The sequence below is a fragment of the Ranitomeya variabilis genome, chromosome 2 (genome assembly GCF_051348905.1).
Source record: "Ranitomeya variabilis isolate aRanVar5 chromosome 2, aRanVar5.hap1, whole genome shotgun sequence".
Taxonomy (NCBI): domain Eukaryota; kingdom Metazoa; phylum Chordata; class Amphibia; order Anura; family Dendrobatidae; genus Ranitomeya; species Ranitomeya variabilis.
In genome coordinates this window covers 748,620,230-748,643,572 of record NC_135233.1, presented here as the reverse complement: position 1 = coordinate 748,643,572, position 23,343 = coordinate 748,620,230, and the positions used below count along the sequence as shown (strand labels likewise).

At 43.9% G+C, this 23,343-nt stretch overlaps 1 protein-coding gene across 3 annotated transcripts in view; it reads right to left on the bottom strand.

Moving 5' to 3' along the window:
* Positions 1-23,343, bottom strand: part of ASCC3 (activating signal cointegrator 1 complex subunit 3) — an 824,578-nt gene that overhangs the window by 780,325 nt on the left and 20,910 nt on the right. For all 3 annotated transcript variants that reach the window (XM_077289661.1, XM_077289659.1, XM_077289660.1), the window contains exons 3-4: positions 22,440-22,587; positions 21,518-22,089 (exon numbers count right to left, since the gene is read on the bottom strand). In XM_077289661.1, coding sequence (XP_077145776.1) covers positions 21,518-22,089; positions 22,440-22,587 — 720 coding nt within the window. The remainder of the gene's footprint in view (positions 1-21,517; positions 22,090-22,439; positions 22,588-23,343) is intronic.

The window sequence follows — 23,343 nt, the reverse complement described above, 5'->3', positions numbered from 1 at the left end:
TCCAGGACAATCCGCTGGATTATTTCTGGTGTTGTCAGTACCTCGGGTTGCAACCATTTCTTTGTTAAGTAGATCAGGTCGAACATCTGAGACCGCGGCGGTTTATCTGGCTGGTATGTCCACTGGTGTACCCTCTGTGCACGGACAGCCGTCGTCACCCCCAGCCGGGCCAGGACCTCAGCTTTCAGCTTCTCAAAGTCCTGAGCGTCTTCTGGGTCCAAGTCATGGTAAGCTTTTTGGGCCTCGCCGGAGAGAAACGGGGCAATCAAATCGGCCCAACGTGCCTTCGGCCACTTCTCCCTCAAGGCCGTCCGCTCAAACGTTGTCAGGTATGCCTCGACGTCATCTTCTGCAGTCAGCTTTTGCCAGTATCGACTCACATGGATCCTTCTGGACTCTGCTTCTGGGTTCGCCTCAGGCATGCTCACCAGGCGCTGCGCCACCTGTTGGAGAAGCTGGCGGTCTGCACCCGTCATGTCCACTAACTCCTTCAGCTGTACGCAGTGGCCTGCTGCTGTACGGCAGTGGACTGTACTAGGGCTTTCACCACGTCTTCCATACTGTCGCCTGTGCCACGTTTATGCCCGCGTTCTCCACCACAATGTAACAAAACACTCCGGGAACGCCTTTGCTGGGGTCAAAGGGTACGTGGTTTGTGCATTGAATTCTGAGGCGACAGCAGGTTTCCAAGTTGGCTGACCTTAGGTCAGGTTTATTAAAGTGAAAGCAACATAGAAAAAACAAAACATAAAAATAAATCCTAGCCTGTCCGGCACTAACTAAACCAACACGTTGCTATCTAACAACTGGGGGGGCTTCTCCCACCCAGCTAACAACACATAGTCCTTGAGCACAGCTCTCACTCCCGTTTGTCTCACACAGACAGGCAATCTGTGTGCCCCAGGCTGACGACGGAAACCCCCAGCTGGTCATCCTTTATTCCTGCACTTATTAACCCCTCGGTATCCTGAAGATACGGAGCGGCCTAACTCACATAGGACAAGTACCTGGGCGAGATATATCTGCCCCCGACTACCAGACCGACATGACTCTTACAGCAAGAAAAACCAAACTCACATCTACAAAATGGGAGGTGTCATGATCTCCATGGCCAGAGAACTAGCATAAGCCTCTATAGGAACAAGCTCTTGGAAGATGTAACTATACTGACCATGAACTAAACCTACCGCATCATCTAGAAGTAGCCAGGTAGCATGTCCTACTTTTTATCCCTATATGCCCAGCGCCGGCCGGAGAACTAAATAATGCTAGCAGAGGGAAATATAAGACCTGACTCACCTCTAGAGAAATGCCCAAAAAAAAGGAGACAGAAGCCCCCCACATATATTGGCGGTGATATGAGATGAAACAACAAACGCAGCAGGAAAATAGTTTTAGCAAATTTGAGGTCCGCTTTCTAGATAGCAGAAGACAGAAAGCATACTTTCATGGTCAGTAGAAAACCCTAACAAAACACATCCAGAAATTACTTTAGGACTCTGGCATTAACTCATAATACCAGAGTGGCAATTCCTGATCAACAAGAGCTTTCCAGACACAGTAACGAAACTGCAGCTGTGAACTGGAACCAAAATACAAAAACAAAACATGGACGAATGTCCAACTTATCTAGTAGATGTCTGGGAGCAGGAACAAGCACAGAGAGGCTTCTGATAACATTGTTGACCGGCAAGCATCTAACAGAGAAGCCAGGTTATATAGCGACACCCAGATCTAATCAGAACAGGTGAACAGGGAAGATGATGTCACAAGTTCAATTCCACCAGTAGCCACCGGGGGAGCCCAGAATCCAAATTCACAACAGTACCCCCCCCTCAAGGAGGGGGCACCGAACCCTCACCAGAACCACCAGGGCGATCAGGATGGGCCCTATGAAAGGCACGAACCAGATCAGAGGCATGAACATCAGATGCAGTGACCCAAGAATTATCCTCCTGGCCATATCCCTTCCACTTGACCAGATACTGGAGTCTCCGTCTGGAAACACGGGAGTCTAGGATTTTTTCCACAACGTACTCCAACTCACCCTCAACCAACACCGGAGCAGGAGGCTCAACGGAAGGCACAACCGGTGCCTCATACCTGCGCAATAACGACCGATGAAAAACGTTATGAATAGAAAAGGATGCAGGGAGGTCCAAACGGAAGGAAACAGGGTTAAGAATCTCCAATATTTTATACGGACCGATGAACCGAGGCTTAAACTTAGGAGATGAGACCCTCATAGGGACAAAACGAGAAGACAACCACACCAAATCTCCAACACAAAGCCGAGGACCAACACGACGGTGACGGTTGGCAAAAAGCTGAGTCTTCTCCTGGGACAACTTTAAATTGTCCATCACCTGCCCCCAGATATGATGCAATCTCTCCACCACCGCATCCACTCCAGGACAATCCGAGGATTCCATCTGACCGGAGGAAAATCGAGGATGGAACCCCGAATTACAGAAAAACGGGGAAACCAAGGTGGCAGAGCTGGCCCGATTATTGAGGGCGAACTCCGCCAATGGCAAAAAAGCAACCCAATCATCCTGGTCAGCAGACACAAAACACCTCAGATATGTCTCCAGGGTCTGATTAGTCCGCTCGGTCTGGCCATTAGTCTGAGGGTGAAAGGCAGACGAAAAAGACAAATCTATGCCCATCCTAGCACAAAATGCCCGCCAAAATCTAGACACAAATTGGGTTCCTCTGTCAGAAACGATATTCTCAGGAATACCATGCAAACGAACAACATTTTGAAAAAACAGGGGCACCAACTCGGAAGAAGAAGGCAATTTGGGCAGGGGAACCAAATGAACCATCTTAGAAAAACGGTCACACACCACCCAGATGACAGACATCTTCTGAGAAACAGGCAGATCTGAAATAAAATCCATCGAGATGTGTGTCCAAGGCCTCTTAGGAATAGGCAAGGGCAACAATAATCCACTAGCCCGAGAACAACAAGGCTTGGCCCGAGCACAAACGTCACAAGACTGCACAAAGCCTCGCACATCTCGTGACAGGGAAGGCCACCAGAAGGATCTTGCCACCAAATCCCTGGTACCAAAAATTCCAGGATGACCTGCCAACGCAGAAGAATGCACCTCAGAGATGACTTTACTGGTCCAATCATCAGGAACAAACAGCCTATCAGGCGGACAACGATCCGGTCTATCCGCCTGAAACTCCTGCAAGGCCCGCCGCAGGTCTGGAGAAACGGCTGACAAGATAACTCCCTCCTTAAGAATACCTGTGGGGTCAGAGTTGCCAGGTGAATCAGGCTCAAAACTCCTAGAAAGGGCATCCGCCTTAACATTCTTAGAACCTGGTAGGTACGATACCACAAAATTAAACCGAGAAAAAAATAATGACCAGCGCGCCTGTCTAGGATTCAGGCGCCTGGCGGTCTCAAGATAAATCAAATTTTTGTGGTCAGTCAATACCACCACCTGATGTCTGGCCCCCTCGAGCCAATGGCGCCACTCCTCAAACGCCCACTTCATGGCCAAAAGCTCCCGATTCCCAACATCATAATTCCGCTCAGCGGGCGAAAATTTACGGGAAAAGAAGGCACAAGGCCTCATCACGGCGCAGTCAGAACTTTTCTGCGACAACACTGCCCCAGCTCCGATCTCAGAAGCGTCGACCTCAACCTGAAAAGGAAGAGTCACATCAGGCTGACGCAACACAGGGGCAGAAGAAAAACAGCGCTTAAGCTCCTGAAAGGCCTCCACAGCATCAGGGGACCAATTAGCAACATCAGCACCCTGTCTAGTCAAATCGGTCAATGGCTTAACGACATCCGAAAAACCAGAAATAAATCGACGATAAAAGTTGGCAAAGCCCAAAAATTTCTGAAGACTTTTAAGAGAAGAGGGCTGCGTCCAATCACAAATAGCTTGAACCTTGACAGGATCCATCTCAATGGAAGAGGGAGAAAAAATATATCCCAAAAAGGAAATTCTCTGAACCCCAAAAACGCACTTAGAACCCTTGACACACAGAGAATTAGACCGCAAAACCTGAAAAACCCTCTTAACTTGCCGGACATGAGAGTCCCAGTCATCCGAAAAAATCAGAATATCATCCAGATACACTATCATAAATTTATCCAAAAAATCGCGGAAAATATCATGCATAAAGGACTGGAAGACTGAAGGGGCATTAGAAAGACCAAAAGGCATCACCAAATACTCAAAGTGGCCCTCGGGCGTATTAAATGCGGTTTTCCACTCATCCCCCTGCCTGATCCGCACCAAATTATACGCCCCACGGAGATCAATCTTAGAGAACCACTTGGCCCCCTTTATGCGAGCAAACAAATCAGTCAGCAACGGCAATGGGTATTGATATTTAACCGTGATTTTATTCAAAAGCCGATAATCAATACATGGTCTCAAAGAGCCGTCTTTTTTTGACACAAAGAAAAAACCGGCTCCTAAGGGAGATGACGATGGACGAATATGTCCCTTTTCCAAGGACTCCTTTATATATTCTCGCATAGCAGTATGTTCAGGCACAGACAGATTAAATAAACGACCCTTTGGGTATTTACTACCCGGAATTAAATCTATAGCACAATCGCACTCACGGTGCGGAGGTAGTGAACCAAGCTTGGGTTCTTCAAAGACGTCACGATAGTCAGACAGGAACTCAGGGATTTCAGAGGGGATAGATGATGAAATGGACACCAAAGGTACGTCCCCATGAGTCCCCTTACATCCCCAGCTCAACACAGACATAGCTCTCCAGTCAAGGACTGGGTTGTGAGACTGCAGCCATGGCAATCCCAGCACCAAATCCTCATGTAGATTATACAGCACTAGAAAACGAATAGTCTCCTGGTGATCCGGATTAATACACATAGTCACTTGTGTCCAGTATTGTGGTTTATTATTAGCCAATGGGGTGGAGTCAATCCCCTTCAGAGGAATAAGAGTTTCCAAAGGCTCTAAATCATACCCACAACGATTGGCAAAGGACCAATCCATAAGACTCAAAGCGGCGCCAGAGTCGATATAGGCGTCAGTAGTAATAGATGACAAAGAGCAAATCAGGGTCACAGACAAAATAAATTTAGACTGTAAAGTGCCAATGGAAACAGATTTATCAAGCTTTTTAGTACGTTTAGAGCATGCTGATATAACATGAGTAGAATCCCCACAATAGAAACACAACCCATTTTTCCGTCTAAAATTCTGCCGCTCGCTTCTGGACAGAATTCTATCACACTGCATGCTTTCTGGCGTCTTCTCAGTGGACACCGCCAGATGGTGCACTGGTTTGCGCTCCCGCAGACGCCTATCGATCTGAATGGCCATTGTCATGGACTCATTCAGACCCGCAGGCACAGGGAACCCCACCATAACATCCTTAATGGCATCAGAGAGACCCTCTCTGAAAGTAGCCGCCAAGGCACACTCATTCCACTGAGTAAGCACAGACCATTTACGGAATCTTTGGCAGTAAATTTCAGCTTCATCTTGCCCCTGCGATAGGGACATCAAAGTTTTTTCTGCCTGAAGTTCCAAATGAGGTTCCTCATACAGCAAGCCCAAGGCCAAAAAAAACGCATCCACATTGCGCAACGCAGGATCCCCTGGTGCCAATGCAAAAGCCCAGTCTTGAGGGTCGCCGCGGAGCAAGGAAATCACAATCCCAACCTGCTGTGCAGGGTCTCCAGCAGAACGAGATTTCAGGGACAAAAATAGCTTACAATTATTTCTAAAATTCTGAAAGCTAGATCTATTCCCTGAGAAGAATTCCGGCAAAGGAATTCTCGGCTCAGATACCGGAGCATGAATAATAAAATCTTGCAAATTTTGTACTTTCGTGGTGAGATTATTCAAACCTGCAGTTACACTCTGAAGATCCATTATTAACAGGTGAACACAAAGCCATTCAAAGATTATAAGGAGAGAGAAAAAAAAGAAAGACTGCAGCATAGACAGACTGGCAAGTGATCCAATTAAGAGCACAGAAAAAAAAAAAAAAAAAAAAACTCTCAGCAGACTTCTTATTTCTCTCCTTTCTCAGCCAAGGATTTTAACCCTTTAGTGGGCCGGTCAAACTGTCATGATCTCCATGGCCAGAGAACTAGCATAAGCCTCTATAGGAACAAGCTCTTGGAAGATGTAACTATACTGACCATGAACTAAACCTACCGCATCATCTAGAAGTAGCCAGGTAGCATGTCCTACTTTTTATCCCTATATGCCCAGCGCCGGCCGGAGAACTAAATAATGCTAGCAGAGGGAAATATAAGACCTGACTCACCTCTAGAGAAATGCCCAAAAAAAAGGAGACAGAAGCCCCCCACATATATTGGCGGTGATATGAGATGAAACAACAAACGCAGCAGGAAAATAGTTTTAGCAAATTTGAGGTCCGCTTTCTAGATAGCAGAAGACAGAAAGCATACTTTCATGGTCAGTAGAAAACCCTAACAAAACACATCCAGAAATTACTTTAGGACTCTGGCATTAACTCATAATACCAGAGTGGCAATTCCTGATCAACAAGAGCTTTCCAGACACAGTAACGAAACTGCAGCTGTGAACTGGAACCAAAATACAAAAACAAAACATGGACGAATGTCCAACTTATCTAGTAGATGTCTGGGAGCAGGAACAAGCACAGAGAGGCTTCTGATAACATTGTTGACCGGCAAGCATCTAACAGAGAAGCCAGGTTATATAGCGACACCCAGATCTAATCAGAACAGGTGAACAGGGAAGATGATGTCACAAGTTCAATTCCACCAGTAGCCACCGGGGGAGCCCAGAATCCAAATTCACAACAGGGAGGAATAGAACTACGAAACGGCACATGTGAAAAAGACTTGGGTATACTAATAGATCACAGACTGCACATGAGTCAACAGTGTGATGCAGCAGCAAGAGAAGCATAGAGTCTAGATCATGTGAAATAATTATCACCCTCTCATCTGGAATTCTGTGTACAGTTCTGGGCCGCACATTTAAAAAAAAGACATTGAAAAACTTGAACAAATTCAGAGAAGAGCTACCAAAATGGTGAGCAGACTGCAAAGTATGTCCTACGAGGAACGATTAAAGGATCTGGGAATGTTTAGCTTTCAAAAAATAAGACTAACAGGAGACATAATAGCTGTCTACAAATATCAGAAGGGATGTCATAGTGTAGAGGGATCTTTCTTATTTTCATTTGTACATGGAAATATGTGAAGCAATGGAATGAAACTGAAAGGGAGAAGATACATATTAGAAAAAACTTTTTGACAGTGATGGTGATCAATGAGTGAAATAGGCTGCCATGAGAGGTGGAGAGTTCTCCTTCAATGGACGTCTTAAAAAAGAGGCTGGACAGAGATCTGTCTGAGATGGTTTATTGAATCTTGCATTGAGCAGGTGGTTGGACATGATGACCCTGGAGGTTTCTTTCAACTCTAACAGTCTATGACTCTAAGTTTTCTTAATATGAAAATGAGCTGTTTAGATCTATAGGCTGGACATAGATCTCACTGAGAATATGCCTTCAAATCCTATTTTAAATAAAAGAGGGGGTTTACAAGTGTGAGACATGTAATCACTGATAGTCCGCTTTCCTCAGCTACATGACAGTCTCACACTGGTAATTGGCAGGCATAATCTACTCCCAAGACGTCTAGACAATTCACTGAAAAATTAATTAAGGGTCAGTTAAAAGATAACCTTTATTTAGTGTCCTTAAAAAAGGGGTAGACCGAGCACCGTCAAATATTCAAACAATATCATTTTTTGTAATATATCATTTTTGTTTGTAAATTTGATGGTGAATTGTCTATTAGAAATATTATGGGGAATATCTTTCTTCATTTTCAGTGAAGTGATTCACAATATATCTATCTAAGTACAAGAAGCACAAGTGCCTTGTCTGTACTGGATCCTATGGTGGCTCAATAAAAGCTTATACTGAATGCTGGATCCACCTTTCTTTATGAAAAAGAGTTCAAGGCAGAAGTGAATGTGTGGGTCTAAGGTAATTTACCATTACTCAGGCTAAAAATTACAATAAAATTAGACTGTAATGCAAGATCAATGGTAAGTAGTTGTACATATAAAACTCTTGAAAACTGCTGGATGAATTGGTGCCATTGTGTGTATTTTTCCTATTGAATCTCATATTTTCTTGCCTATTGAATGTCAGAATATTTGTCCATGGGGATTACACTGGATATAGACTACAATATAAACTCTACATCTACATGTTCTTTGCTACGCACTTCATTCTTTCGGCACTTTAAGCATTTATACACACTTTAATACTGGATTTTGAATTCAGCAGTATTTATTACAAATTTAGCTTGTAGATGAGTAAGCTTACAGTTTTACTATATTATTTGGTAATTTTTACTTTGCTTGGTGGGTTGTATCGTATCATTCTACAGTCCACATGGTGTTTTGTGTAGTTTTACATGTTTCTATGATCTTTGTACTAGTGTGTGTTATTTATATCATTATTTTATTACATCTTATCTGCTTCTGTCTGAAGTCCTAGTTTTTGTGTATGGAAACTAAAAAAAATGTCACGGGTTTACCATGACAGAAAGGGGCCAGAAGACAGCTGTGTCTGATTTATCCTACTCCTGCACTGATTATAAGCACTTCTCATATTAAACCGTGCAGGTTTCTTCTAGCAGGGCTTAATTTATTTAGCTGAGAACGCCTGGAAGCTTACCTGCTTAATGCTCTCAGCTGCACAGTGTTGGCCACTCCCCTTTCCTATATATACTAGCTTCTGGCAAGCATGCATTGCCAGAGTTAGCTTCAAGCTGCATGGTTCAGAGGTGGAGGAGTTTTGTTGTTTGAGGAGGTGTTTGGTGGATTTATCTAAGGACTGTTGCTCGGATCAGACTGTGCAAATCCTCTTCACCTAATTTGATTTTCTGTTCCTTCAGTCTCCAGTATTACCACTGTTGTTCGTGAGTGCATATTCGTATGATTGGCATTTTCCTTTATATCTGTATGTATTCCCGTGTTAGTCTAGTTGGTGTATTTCCATATACTACTAATCCCAATTCCCTGGGTGGGGGAAGGGGAACAGACTAAGGCCGGCGTCACACTAGCGAGTTTTACGTACGTATGAGCGTAGAAAATACGTTCAGAAAATACGCATTGCACACAACCCAATGATTCTCTATGGGGCAGCTCCTATCTGCTGTATATTACGCATCCGTAATATACGGTATGTTACGGGGGAAGAAAATCGCAGCATGCTGCGTTTGTCAGCGTATTGCGCAAAAAATACGCCAATGAAAGTCTATGGGGGGGCGAGAAAATTACGGATTACACACGGACCATGCGTGTGACTTGCGAGAAATATGCACCGGTGTTCTATAGAAAAGCCGGTAATTCAGTGCAGTGTACAATAAAATCACACTGACAGAATAGAATAGAATAGGCAGAACAAATGTGTGTACACATAGAAAATGTGTGTGTGTGTGTGTGTGTGTGTGTGTGTGTGTGTGTGTGTGTGTGTGTGTGTGTGTGTGTGTGTGTGTATGTATGTGTATATATATATATATATATACACAGTATATATATATATATATATATATATATATATATATATATATATATGTATATGTATATATATATATATATGTATATATATATATATATATATATATATATATATATATATATTATATATATATATATATATATATAATTCAGCGCTAGATAGCAGAAATGCCGGTGATTCAATTGCCGGCTATTCCTATCTCCTTCACAAACCCGACAGGATATGAGACATGGTTTACATACAGTAAACCATCTCATATCCCTTCTTTTATTATGGGATATTGTTGTTTGTGTTTTTAACTTTATTTCAGGTGACAAGGGTCTTCAGGTGGATTAAGAGTATAATAAAATATTAAAACACCATGTGTCTTTAGTTCATTAAAATACTTTTTAATAATGTGTGTGTGTTTTATTAACCATTTCGTATTATTTTATTAATAATGGATAGGTGTCATAATTGACGCCTCTCCATTATTAACCTGGCTTAATGTCACCTTACAATAGCAAGGTGACATTAACCCTTCATTACCCCATATCCCACCGCTACAGGGGAATGGGAAGAGAGAGGCTAAGTGCCAGAATAGGCGCATCTTACAGATGTGCCTTTTCTGGGGTGGCTGGGGCCAGATGTTTTTAGCCAGGGGGGCCAATAACCACGGTCCCGCTCTAGTCTATTAATATCTACCCTCAGTCACTGGCTTTCCCACTCTGGCGGAGAAAACTGCGCGGGAGCCCACGCCAAATTTTTCCGGGATTTAACCCTGGTGCTGTCACACCCACAAGGGTGGGGGCTTATTTTTTGCATGCCGAGCTGACGTTTTTAATTATACCATTTTGGTGTGGATACGATCTTTTGATCGCCTGTTATTGCATTTGAATGCAATGTTGCAGTGACCAAAAAAACTTAATTCTGTTTTGTTTTTTCTGCTACGCCGTTTACCACTCGGATTAATTATTTTTATATCTTGGGCAATTTTGAACGTGGCGATACCAAATATGTGGAGGGGATTGTTATTATTTTATTTTGAAAGGGGCGAGAGGGAGGTGATTTGAACTTTTATTTTTTAGTTTTTTATTTTAATATTTAAAAAATATATTTTTTTTAATTTTCACTTGCTTCAGTAGTCTCCATGGGAAACTAGAAGCTGCGATCTTCTGATCACTTCTGCTACAGACATGCATTAATCAGATCGCCAGTGTGTAGCAGAAATGCTCACTTGCTAGGAGTGCCAACCGCTGTGCGGCGCTCATAGCAATCTGGCAATGACAACTACAGGGGTCTGCAGTAGACCCCGGGTTATCATGCCAACCCATTGGCGACCCGCGGTCATGGACGGGATTAGTGACGCATTCTGACACGATCACGTTAACTGCCGCTGTCAGAGATGGACAGCGGCATGTAACAGGTTAACAGCTTCAGGTGGATTGCGATTCCACCCACGACTGTTAGGGGCACTTGTCAGCTGTTCAAAACAGCTGACCTGTGCCAGGAAAGATGTGGTCTTAGCCTGGAGCCCACATCAAAGAGAGAGACGCGATATGCGCCATACATGTACAGTGCATGTTGTGAAGGGGTTAATTGTCTTATCTTATACATAGACAATGAACTCTGTTTTTAAGGCCGGTGTCCCACTTGCAACCGCAATACGAGAAACTCGTGCGAGTCTATCGTCTCAATACCCGGCACTGCCGCCGGAACTCGAGACTGGAGTGTGCGGCTGCATGTATTTCCATGCAGCTTAATGCTCCGGTCCGAACCGCCAGTGGCAGTGCCGGGTATTGAGGCGCGAGTTTCTCTCATTGCAGTTGCAAGTGGGACATTGGCCTAATCTGTATGGTGGTGCCCACTCTTCCAACTTCCAAGGATACACTAAAATGGACATTTTATACTAACAGAACAGCAGATGACTCCAGAGAGCAGAGTAAAGTTGTTGAGGGCAGAGCAAAGTACTGCACTGCGCAGGCGCCGGGCCTCTCTGACCTTTCCAGGCGCCTGCGCACTGCAGTACTTTGCTCTGCCCTCAACAGGCCAGATAAGTACTCCTGCGCTGCAGCCGCGGCGTGAAGACCAGAAGAGGACGTCATGGAATGAAGATAGGAGGCGCCGGAGCGGACCTGAGACACCCATCGGACCTGGACCACAGCGGGACCGCCCCTGGGTGAGTATAATCTAACATCTTTTTCGCCTCTTTCAGGTAACATCGGCGGCTTATCTACAACATTATAGAATGCTGTAGATAAGCCCCTGATGACGGTGAGCTTACCTCACCATCGATTTTGGGGGTCACAGGTTCCCTTTAAACATTTTCACTGCTCAAAACAGAATTTTACTAAAAAAAACTATCCATGAAGTGAGGTAAAGTGGTGCGAGAGCAGTTTTGGTTCTGGATCACAATGGTGGTCTGGACCAAAGAACTCAACTAACTTTCACATGCCCAAAGCCATCCACTTCAAAGAGAATCCGTCAGCAGGATTTCACAACTAAAACTATTTATATGTACAAGTGGATGTTTCAAAGACAAGTCCAGCACATAAATTGATATGGAAATTAGGATGAAGGATTTGGTAGACCTGAAGCCTCTGTCACTCCAGCTCTATTCCCCACCCACGGCTGCCTCCTGCCCGACTGACTATTCCTTTGACTGATGTCAAACTGCATGGAGGCTATAAGTCAAGCAGGTGGAGGCGGCTCTGGGAGTGGAACAGAGCTGGAGTGACTGAGGCTTCAGATCGACAGATTTACATGTAAAAAAAAAAGCTAATTTCTCAGTAATGGAGAAATGGATTGGCCATGTAAAGGTATTGGTGGACTTGCTGACAGATTCCATTTAATGATGCAACATACATTGATATTCTAGAGACTGGAGTGCACCCAGTTTTCTGGCAACAATCTACACTTTATCCAAAAATGAACAATACAACTTTGCAAGATTGAAAGGCATTACATAAAAGCCTTCCAAAGTACACTGATAAATACTCAGAATGTTTCATCAGTATGCATAATGCAAATGACTGCACTGCACACAGAGAAGGAAAGGTTAGTGCATCCTCGATAATACATTAGAGCAATCATAGTCACAGCAGACATAATTGGTTTATGCTCCTTCCACGCCATATAATAAATGTGGAGCAGGTATATTATGTACACGTAGGCTCCTGTACGACAGATCTAGCTATTCTTATGATGAAAATGCTATTGTTATATTGGTTTTATAAAATATGGCTAGAATACATACAAAATATTTAAAGTGCCACTTTCCCTTGTAGCTAAAAAAAAAATCTTAGAAAATAGCAAAAGAGATTACTCTGTGATCCCTTGAGGCAAAACCAAGCAAGGCAAAAAGGAACTTTATTTCCAGGGAGTACATTGCATGTTGGGGATTTGCTGCAGACACTGCACAGAAAGGCTGGGTCCATACTATGCTTGTGCTCAGTTTTGGGTACATACGCACAGGAGGTACGCACTGAAAAGTGGGCAAAGTCAGGCTGGATGCCGAGGTAGGACTCTACCACGGGTACTAGCTGTGTATACACCTCTAGATTCACAGACTATACACATAAAATCACTGTTTATTAGTATTAATTTAAAATACAAAAAAGGACAACAAAAAATAAAAAATGTAAAAAAAAAACAAACAAAGAAAATCGCTAGTCAAAAGATACTATATCCCAGATATAGCAAGGCTGTTTATTGACAGAGGAGGGAGGGCAGGGACCCTATACTATCCCGATCTCATCCCTACCTGCCAGCGGATGTTGACACCCTCTTGAACACAAATGGCACCCCCGCTGCACGACGGCTCTACATAAGTATGTACTCCTGATGAGCCTATTTTGAGGAGAAACCCGTTGAGTGCTACATGCTCTGCATTTTTTAGGGATTTTCTGCATATTATTCTGATATATATGTTGTATGGGTCTCGCCCCTCTAGGGGTAACAGTTGGTGCATATTTCAGTCTTGTGATGCTACCTGCTGCATTACTCAGATGTTTCTCAGCACCTTAGTATGATCGTGGTATAAGCAGGCACTTATGGATACCATGTACATCAGGAATCACATCTACTGCATATGATTATTGGGATTTTTTTTTTCTTTGAGACGATCTATATATTAAACATAAATGTTTCTTGATCATACCTATACAGTAAATTTGTGTGCTTGAACTATAGTCCAGTGGACAAGGCAAGAATATCCTTTCAGAGGTGTTTTAGGTTGGCCTTCTCCTCCTTATTATCATGCCACATCAGTAGGGCCTTAAATGGACCCTCAGGGAGAGCCGTCGTGGAGAGGGGGTGCCAACGTCAGCTGACAGGTAGGGACGAGATCACGGGATAGCATAGGGTCACTGCTCTTCCACCTGTATCAACAGCCTTGTTATATCATGGCTACAATATCTTTTGACTGGGGACTTTCTTTTTGTGTTTTTTGTATTTTTAATGGGTCCTTTTTTGTATTTTAAACTGATGGAATACACCTCTCTCTGCATAGGAAAGGGCAGTCTGCTGTGCTTGTTTTCCATTACTTAAAGAAAGGCTATGCCGGCCCAAACTATCCAGACAGAAGCCAAACGATCACTTTCACCCTTCCTTCCTATGGGAAGGTTACAATATATATGTCCGGAAAAGCTTATAAAGACTTACGGTATACATAGGCTAGGTGTACGAATGTAGCATGGCCTTAGCCATACTGCTGATTCCCCTGCGGTCTTAAGCAGCACCTTAGAGAAGATCTGTTTACTTGCCATAAATATGTATATTTCTACCTAGGATAAGTGTGGCTATTCTCCAGAATCTGGTGGTTTGTTTTGTTTTCGTCCATGCACCTTTCCATTGCCGAAATATGGCTGTCTTCCTGGTATCTACATGTAATCTTGTTAGCCAAAGGGCCATGGTATTTAAAGGGGTTTTCCCTATGAACAAAAGTAGATGTTAATCAATAGATACTGTAATAATAACAATTTCCACAATTGGATGTGTTATAAAAAATAAAAAAAAGCCTGTGCTGAGATAATCTTATAAATGTGCCCTGCTATGTACTGTGTAATGGCCATGTCTGACTGTATAGGAGCATGGTCTGATCATACCACAGCTCCTGGGCGGGGAAGGAAGGAAAAGAATATACAGACAGGACAGCACAGGATCACAGCTGATTCCTTCTGTGAGGTAAAACATTTCCCTGCCTCTTTTTTTGAACAATATTTTACTGCAAAGAAAGAATCAGCAGTGACCCCATGCTGTCCTGTCTGTATACTGTATCCTCTCCTGCCCAGGAGCTGTGGTATGATCAGACCCGGTTCCAGCACGGTCAGACACGGCCATTACACAGTACATAGCAGGGGCACATTAATAAGATTATCTCAGCACAGGGACATTTTATTTATACACATCCAATTGTGGAACTTATTATTATTCCATGATCTGTTGATTAAAATAAACTTTTCTTCAAGGAAAATTCCTTTAACTCTTCTCTGTGGGTGTCATCTTAAAGAAGCACTCCTGCTAAGTGTTGCCGGTGGGCTTAGCTCAACTTCCATTTTGGGGGTAACAGGTTCCCTTTAATATACTCACACTCAATTATGTGCATAAACACACACAGGTAAAAAGGGTATATCCGGGACATGATCCAGTGGCCATGAACAAAAACAAAGTATCTTGCAGGAATGTAAAAATATCAAATAGTATAATGAATGTTATCCGGGACTCTTATTATTTTTGTGTATGGGCCTAAGAACGAACAGGCAGGAATTTAACTACCTGCCTGTTCTGGACAGGATTATCTCTGAAGACTTACTTAGTGGATCCCCTGCTTCATTTCACCTCTCATCAGCAGAACAGCACCTTCTCTTCCGCTCTATCGATGGAGCATCACTAGAGAGACATCACACTAAATAAAAGCCGGCTCCCCGCAGTTGGGTAGCTGGGAGCTGGCTTTCAATCAGGATATCCTTGGCAGAGACGCCCTGTCAACAGAGAAAAGCAGAGAAGAAGACATTGCTTTGTCGATGTGACATCAGGGGAAGCTACAGAATCACTGGCAGGAGAAGTCCATATCTGCTCTGAGCCAAAGAGATCAGAGCTGGCAGAACAGGCAGGTAGATAGCAAATATCTGTATGTTATATCTTAGAGCCTTATGCAAAAAATAATAAAAGTCCACAATCTTCCCATTAAAGGGGCATTTACACTGCAAAATTATGGTGGATAATTGTGAAAGATAATTTTTGGCAGGCTCAACAGATCATCGTTATCGGCAGCGTATTGTCCTGTGCTGCAGAGAACACTGGCAGCCTATGGGCACTGAATGATTTATTAGTGATCGTTCAGTGCACACTTAAAGCGTCATTGGCCTGTAGTAAAAAAACGTGTAAATTACGGCTCATTGTTGAATATTTACTGATAAATGCTTGTTTAATGCCGCAAAATAGTAAACTGTAACGGCCCCCTCTATTACACTTCCCCTAAGAAGGAATTCATCCTGGCGATTTCCCTACCTTGCACGCCATAGTCAATCATTACGTGGGCTCATCTGGTCAGCTTACGATGCAGCATAGTATGAAGTGCCGTGTAGACTTTCACCTTCCTCAATCACTGCAGCGCTCCCAGCAGCAGAAATACAGCTATGGAGTGTAGCTAGCATGCACGGTACACAGAATAAAGCTCACTTTATTAACAAGACTCTTCAAATTTATTAGTGTCATTTGCAAAGTCTAATGTTCCCCAATTCTTGTCAGTTTCTCAGATTATTTAAAATGAGTCAGGCAGAAGCTTAAGCCACAACATTTGCATTTCACTTGCATGTCGTAATATATGATATCTTGCTGTAAAATGACACAGAGAGACACACACTCCAAGAGGCATACTGCTAGGCTGGAAAATGTGCCAAGCAATAATAATAACACCTTAAGCAAGTCCTCCAAGAGGAATCTCAGCACAAACTATTCTGTTGTGTACCAAAGAAGAAGACGTTATTGATTAGACAGCACGCCTGTCAGACAATGCTCGGCGCAATCAATTTCTCCACGTATTTAGCAAAAAAATGTATATTCTTAAAAACGCTTAAAGACAGAATTCCCATCAGATTGTTAAAAGTGTCAGTTCAGACTGAAGTAGGAATATATTAAAAAGAAGCTTAAAAAATTCCTTAACACAAAGTTCGTACGGTTGTAATTACCCACAGGACAATTCACATGTACAGCGGAGCTCCAACAAGAACCCAGTAACAGACTGCAGGCTGCCATTTACAGTAGTCTGTAGGACGCAAAGACAGCCCCGTTTACATCACATGTGGGAGACTCTTAGATCAAAAGGAGGACCAAAGCCTGACTTACATGAATGGGTGAAATTGCACAGTGCTTGTAAAAACAACTAACTCTGGTATTTACTTGTTATTACAAATCCTAGATTCTGAAGAATGGAGGAAATTAGCATTTTATAGTTTAATGCTCATTGACTGGGTTACTGCAGTCTATCAGCAGTGGGCAGTCTGCTGGCAGGGAGCGCAGCGCTTCCAAGATTTTTCTATACAGCTTGTAAGCACTGCAGCGGACCAAATCATGGGATCGGCTCCGCTCCAGTTGTGCAGAGGCAACGTTGCAGAATCAGAGAGAGCACAGTGCCAGCCAGTGACGCAATGATGCTGCTGGTCCGAACTGTCAATCAGTCAGCGGAGCTCTGCCCAAATAAAGAAGCCGGAAGGCAGTGGAACGGTGCGCTCCTGGAAACAACTAATGAGACAACAACCCATTCAAGGGAGAAGACAAATATTCCCTACGGAATTATTCGGGAAGGCCGTTCCTTTCATTTGAGACACACTATGATTGTTCTGCTAATTTATATGGGAGCACATCTGAGTAGGCTGGGCAAAGACTCTAGTAGGCTGGGCAGAGTCTATGGTAGGCTGGGAAGAGTCTCTAGTAGGCTGGGCAGAGTCTCTAGTAGGCTGGGCAGAGTCTCTAGTAGGCTGGGCAGAGTCTCTAGTAGGCTGGGCAGAGTCACTAGTAGGCTGGGCAGAGTCACTAGTAGGCTGGGCAGAGTCACTAGTAGGCTGGGCAGAGTCACTAGTAGGCTGGGCAGAGACTCTAGTAGGCTGGGCAGAGTCTATGGTAGGCTGGGCAGAGTCTATGGTAGGCTGGGCAGAGTCTCTAGTAGGCTGGGAAGAGTCTCTAGTAGGCTGGTAAGAGTCTCTAGTAATTACCGTTACCGACGCTATTAACCCTGTGTGACCAAGTTTTTACTATTGATGCTGCCTATGCAGCATGAATAGTAAAAAGATCTAATGTTAAAAATAATAAAAAAAAATAAAAAATCATTATATACTCACCTTCCGCCGCCTTTCCCGCTCCTCGCGACGCTCCGGTGACCGCTCCATGCAAGCGGCAGGTTCCGGTGCGAAGGATGGTATGCGAGAAGGACCTGCCAAGACGTCACGGTCATGTGACCGCGACGTCATCACAGGTCCTGCTCTCATACCAACCCTGGGACCGGAAGCTGCCGTGTGCACCGCACACAGGGCCAGTACTTCAACGGGCCTTCGGAAGGTGAGTACCGTATATACTCGAGTATAAGCCGACCCGAGTATAAGCCGACCCCCCTAATTTTGCCACAAAAAACTGGGAAAACTTATTGACTCGAGTATAAGCCTAGGGTGGAAAATGCAGCAGGTACCGGTGAATTTCAAAATTAAAAATAGATACTCCATACCGTTCATTATGGCCCCATAGATGCTCCACATAAAGCTGTGCCACATATAATGCTCTGCACCGTTCATTATGGCCCCATAGATGCTCCACATAAAGCTGTGCCATATATACAATGCTCTGCACCATTGCCCCATAGATACTCCACATAAAGCTGTGCCATATATACAATGCTCTGCACCATTGCCCCATAGATACTCCACATAAAGCTGTGCCATATATACAATGCTCTGCACCGTTGCCCCATAGCTGTGCCATATATATAATGCTCTGCACCGTTGCCCCATAGCTGTGCCATATAGTGCTCTGCACCGTTGCCCCATAGCTGTGCCATATATATAATGCTCTGCACCGTTGCCCCATAGCTGTGCCATATAGTGCTCTGCACCGTTGCCCCATAGCTGTGCCATATAGTGCTCTGCACCATTGCCCCATAGCTTTGCCATATAGTGCTCTGCACCGTTGCCCCATAGCTGTGCCATATAGTGCTCTGCACCGTTGCCCCATAGCTGTGCCATATAGTGCTCTGCACCATTGCCCCATAGCTGTGCCATATAGTGCTCTGCACCATTGCCCCATAGCTGTGCCATATAGTGCTCTGCACCATTGCCCCATAGCTGTGCCATATAGTGCTCTGCACCGTTGCCCCATAGCTGTGCCATATAGTGCTCTGCACCATTGCCCCATAGCTGTGCCATATAGTGCTCTGCACCATTGCCCCATAGCTGTGCCATATAGTGCTCTGCACCATTGCCCCATAGCTGTGCCATATAGTGCTCTGCACCATTGCCCCATAGCTGTGCCATATAGTGCTCTGCACCATTGCCCCATAGCTGTGCCATATAGTGCTCTGCACCGTTGCCCCATAGCTGTGCCATATAGTGCTCTGCACCGTTGCCCCATAGCTGTGCCATATAGTGCTCTGCACCGTTGCCCCATAGCTGTGCCATATAGTGCTCTGCACCATTGCCCCATAGCTGTGCCATATAGTGCTCTGCACCATTGCCCCATAGCTGTGCCATATAGTGCTCTGCACCATTGCCCCATAGCTGTCCCATATAGTGCTCTGCACCGTCCATTATTACCCCATAGCTGTTGCTGCTGCTGCAATTAAAAAAAAAAAAAAAAAAACATACTCACCTGTCTTGCTTGCAGCTCCTCGGCGCCATCTTCCCGGCGTCTCTCCGCACTGACTGATCAGGCAGAGGGCGGCGCGCACACTATATGCGTCATCGCGCCCTCTGCCTGAACAGTCAGAGCGGAGAGACGCCGGGAAGATGGCGCGACGCCCGGCGTGTGGAACGAGGACAGGTGAATATGTCATACTTACCTGCTCCCGGCGTCCCGCTCCTTCCCCCTGCCTGTCTTCGGTGCCGCAGCCTCTTTCTCTATCAGCGGTCACCGGCACCGCTTCATTAGAGAAATGAATAGGCGGCTCCGCCCCTATGGGAGGTGGAGCCGCCTATTCATTTCTCTAATGAGCGGTCCCACGTGACCGCTCAGGGGAAGAGGCGGCGGCACCGAAGACAGTGTGACAGGCAGGGGGAGCGACAGGAACGCCGGGACTAAGTGAGTATATGACAGTGCTCACCCGCCGACCCCACCACCGATCATGACTCGAGTATAAGCCGAGAGGGGCACTTTCAGCCCAAAAATTTGGGCTGAAAATCTCGGCTTATACTCGAGTATATACGGTATATGTTTATTTTTTATTTTAATTCTGTATACTACGTGGCTCTGTGCTGTATACTACGTCGCTGTGCAATATACTATGTGGCTGGGCAATATCCTACGTGGCTGGGCAATATACTACGTAGCTGGGCAATATACTACGTAGCTAGGCAATATACTACGTGGCTGGGCAATATACTACGTGGCTGGGCAGTATACTACGTGGCTGGGCAGTATACTACGTGGCTGGGCAGTATACTACGTGGCTGGGCAATATACTACGTTGCTGGGCAATATACTACGTGGCTGGGCAATATACTACGTGGCTGGGCAATATACTACGTGGCTGGGCAATATACTACGTGGCTGGGCAATATACTACGTGGCTGGGCAATATACTACGTGGCTGGGCAATATACTACGTGGCTGGGTAATATACTACGTGGCTGGGCAATATACTACATGGCTGGCCAATATACTACGTGGCTGGCCAATATACTACGTGGCTGGGCAATATACTGCATGGCTGGGCAATATACTGCATGGCTGGGCAATATACTGCGTGACTGGGCAATATACTACGTGGCTGGGCAATATACTACGTGGCTGGGCAATATACTATGTGGACATGCATATTCTAGAATACCCGATGCGTTAGAATCGGGTCACCATCTAGTGTCTCTCATAATAGCGCATTTTTTACATTTTTGTAATTTATTCAGCGCTACTTTTTACAATAGTCAGCACAGGTGCGCTAACAAATATTATGCGGATATGTGCATTTCCTTTATCTTTCTTTGCCTTTAACTAATATGGCATCGGAACTTGCTTGGTTGCTACTGCGCACGCGCTAGTAAGCGCTCTCAGTATCACAACTGAATTGCTTTTCCTGACATGCTCATTTAGCACTATAGGACGCCACTATGTGCTTGACTCATGGTATGCTATGGGGTAGGTCATGGAGGTGATTCACTATAATGTCACACATCTGTGCTTTCATAGTCCATTAGTGCTGTGATACACACTGTATATGCCTCTGTATGTTGGCACATTTGCACTGCACTTCATGTGATTCATGCTAACCTGTATAATGCTCTGCACTTTTTGTATTTCACATATTGAAGGGCAATGTACCCTTTTTTTTACTAATGTTGTTAAATATTTCTAAATATGCACATGCTTTAAATATTTAATCTTGTGCACTTTGTTCACTGCTTGAAAAAGGTTCGCCACACTGAACCGAAACGTCGCCATCTTGGGCTAAATAAAATAGCTCCTTATTCACAGACAGTGGTGTGCTGCTTCCTTTTATCGGGTATGTAGATCTTTCTTATAGAAGGTACTAAAATCTGTCAAGCAAACAAAAGAAACACAACTAGAAGTTTTATTGTGGAACCCATAAATCTTATATCTAGAAAATTGTGCTCCGGTCACTGGGGAGTAAAAAAGAAAGAAAGTCAGATTAGAAGTAAAGAATTCAATCTGAGCCAACTCTAAGAATCTGATGGGATTAATCTTTTTGTGCAGAAACTGTCCTAAAAAGGGAATGAACTTTATCAGTAGCAAAGATCTATCAACTCTGAAAAAGACATTTACAAACCTCATTCTGAAGCTCATCGTTGCTTTTGGAAGATGCCAGCATCTCGAATATAGTGTTGCACAAATCTTCCACCGTGTGGCCGCCAACAGAACACTGGACAACATATTTTTCAACTTCTTCGTACAGCAAAGAGCCATCGTCTTCACTGCTGCCGACTTTTTGTGTTGCTCGGGATGGGTCTAGAGAGAAGTCTTTAAGGCCATTTTGAAGTTTCAAGTAGTCAAAGCTGAGATTATCGTCAGTCTGAAGTTCACCGTTTAAAGGCATGTCTTCAGTCTCTTCCAGCTCGTACATTTCTAGAGAGAACTTCACATTTCTCCCAAATGACGCTGTATCTCTTGCAGTGTCCTCCTGAACCAGCGGTGTAAGTTGCTGATGCTGCTCATCAGTTAATAATGACATCATTTTATAAGTGGCGTCACAGGCTGCCGCCGCACATGTCGATGGAAATGGGCCAAACATCTGTTTGATAGCTTTAGTAGCTTCTTGATTGACACAATCCTTGTCATAAAAAGTCCTGAATAGGAACACAGCTCCACTTTCGATTGCTTCTTGTCCATGGTCTGTTCCAACTGTAAGAAGACAAGGCAATGGTTTTGGCATGCTGCATGTGTTTGATTTAAATGGCCTCTAAATAAATGTGTGCTATCTCCCCCTGTAATAGCTTAAGCCTTTCACTCCAAATCATAAGCACTACAATAAAAATGACAACCTGAGAGAATTACAGCCCCCAAAGTCACCCTTATGTAAATATTTAAGGCTGAATTATTGAACCAAGGATCAGTAGATTGAAATTCACTGGCTGCGGAACAATCAAGTGAGCTTCTCCTCTACTCTGACTAGCCAGGTGAAAAATTACCAAGTTGAATTCACAGCACATCATGAATTTCAAAGAATTTGTCTTTAACAAAAAGTAATTTACCGATCTGTTTTGCAGCCTGTAATATTTCTTTTAGGCCCTCGTTTATTGCTTCATGCTCCTTGTCCACAATGCCAGTGACAAATTGAGTTATTTTCCTCCAAGTAAGGTCAGATTCCAAAACTTGCTCACGCAACTTCGATCTTTTGTTCTGCAAAATGAATGCCGTATGAGTAGAAGAAATGTATCTGAAACAACTAAATGTCACAATCAAAGAAAGCAGGAGTGCTCCTCCAAATAACTATTAATGAATATTAGCAAATACAGGCAGAGGTTTTATTCTCCCTGTTTGTTCAGATCTAAAATGAAAGGTCAAAAATATTTCAGCCATAATAAAACCAAGGACCTTTGAGATGAAACAAGATGTCACGTGATTAATATTATAGCACATTCGGTCTAGAGCATGGCATAAAATAATAAAAGGATCATAACTGTTACTACTTTATCGCAATTCCATGGCAATTTTTTTGTGTTGATCCTTGACAATCCTTAAAAGGAATCTGTCAGTAGATTGTAGGTGACCGAAAATCTACAGTGCCTCCATTTGCCCCATTCCACCTGGGGTTCCATCTGAATCACATAGTTCAGAGATTTAAACAGAAACCCCAGTGTAAGCGTTCAATGCAGAGCGCCGGATAAATGTGAGGGAGGCAGAATGAACAGATGAACAGCAGGTGAAGAATTGGTTCTATTTATTTTTTATGCCGATCCTCGTGTGGTATAAGTGATTAGACGACTTTATTCTTCGGGTCGGTGAAATTACAGAGATACCAGATTTATATCGGCTTTTTAGGTCTGACTTTTTGTTTTTATTGGTACCATTTTAGGACACATGACATTTTTTGAATTTGTGGGAGGCAGAATGAAAAAAAAAAAACAGCAATTCAGGAATTTTTTTTATGCTGTG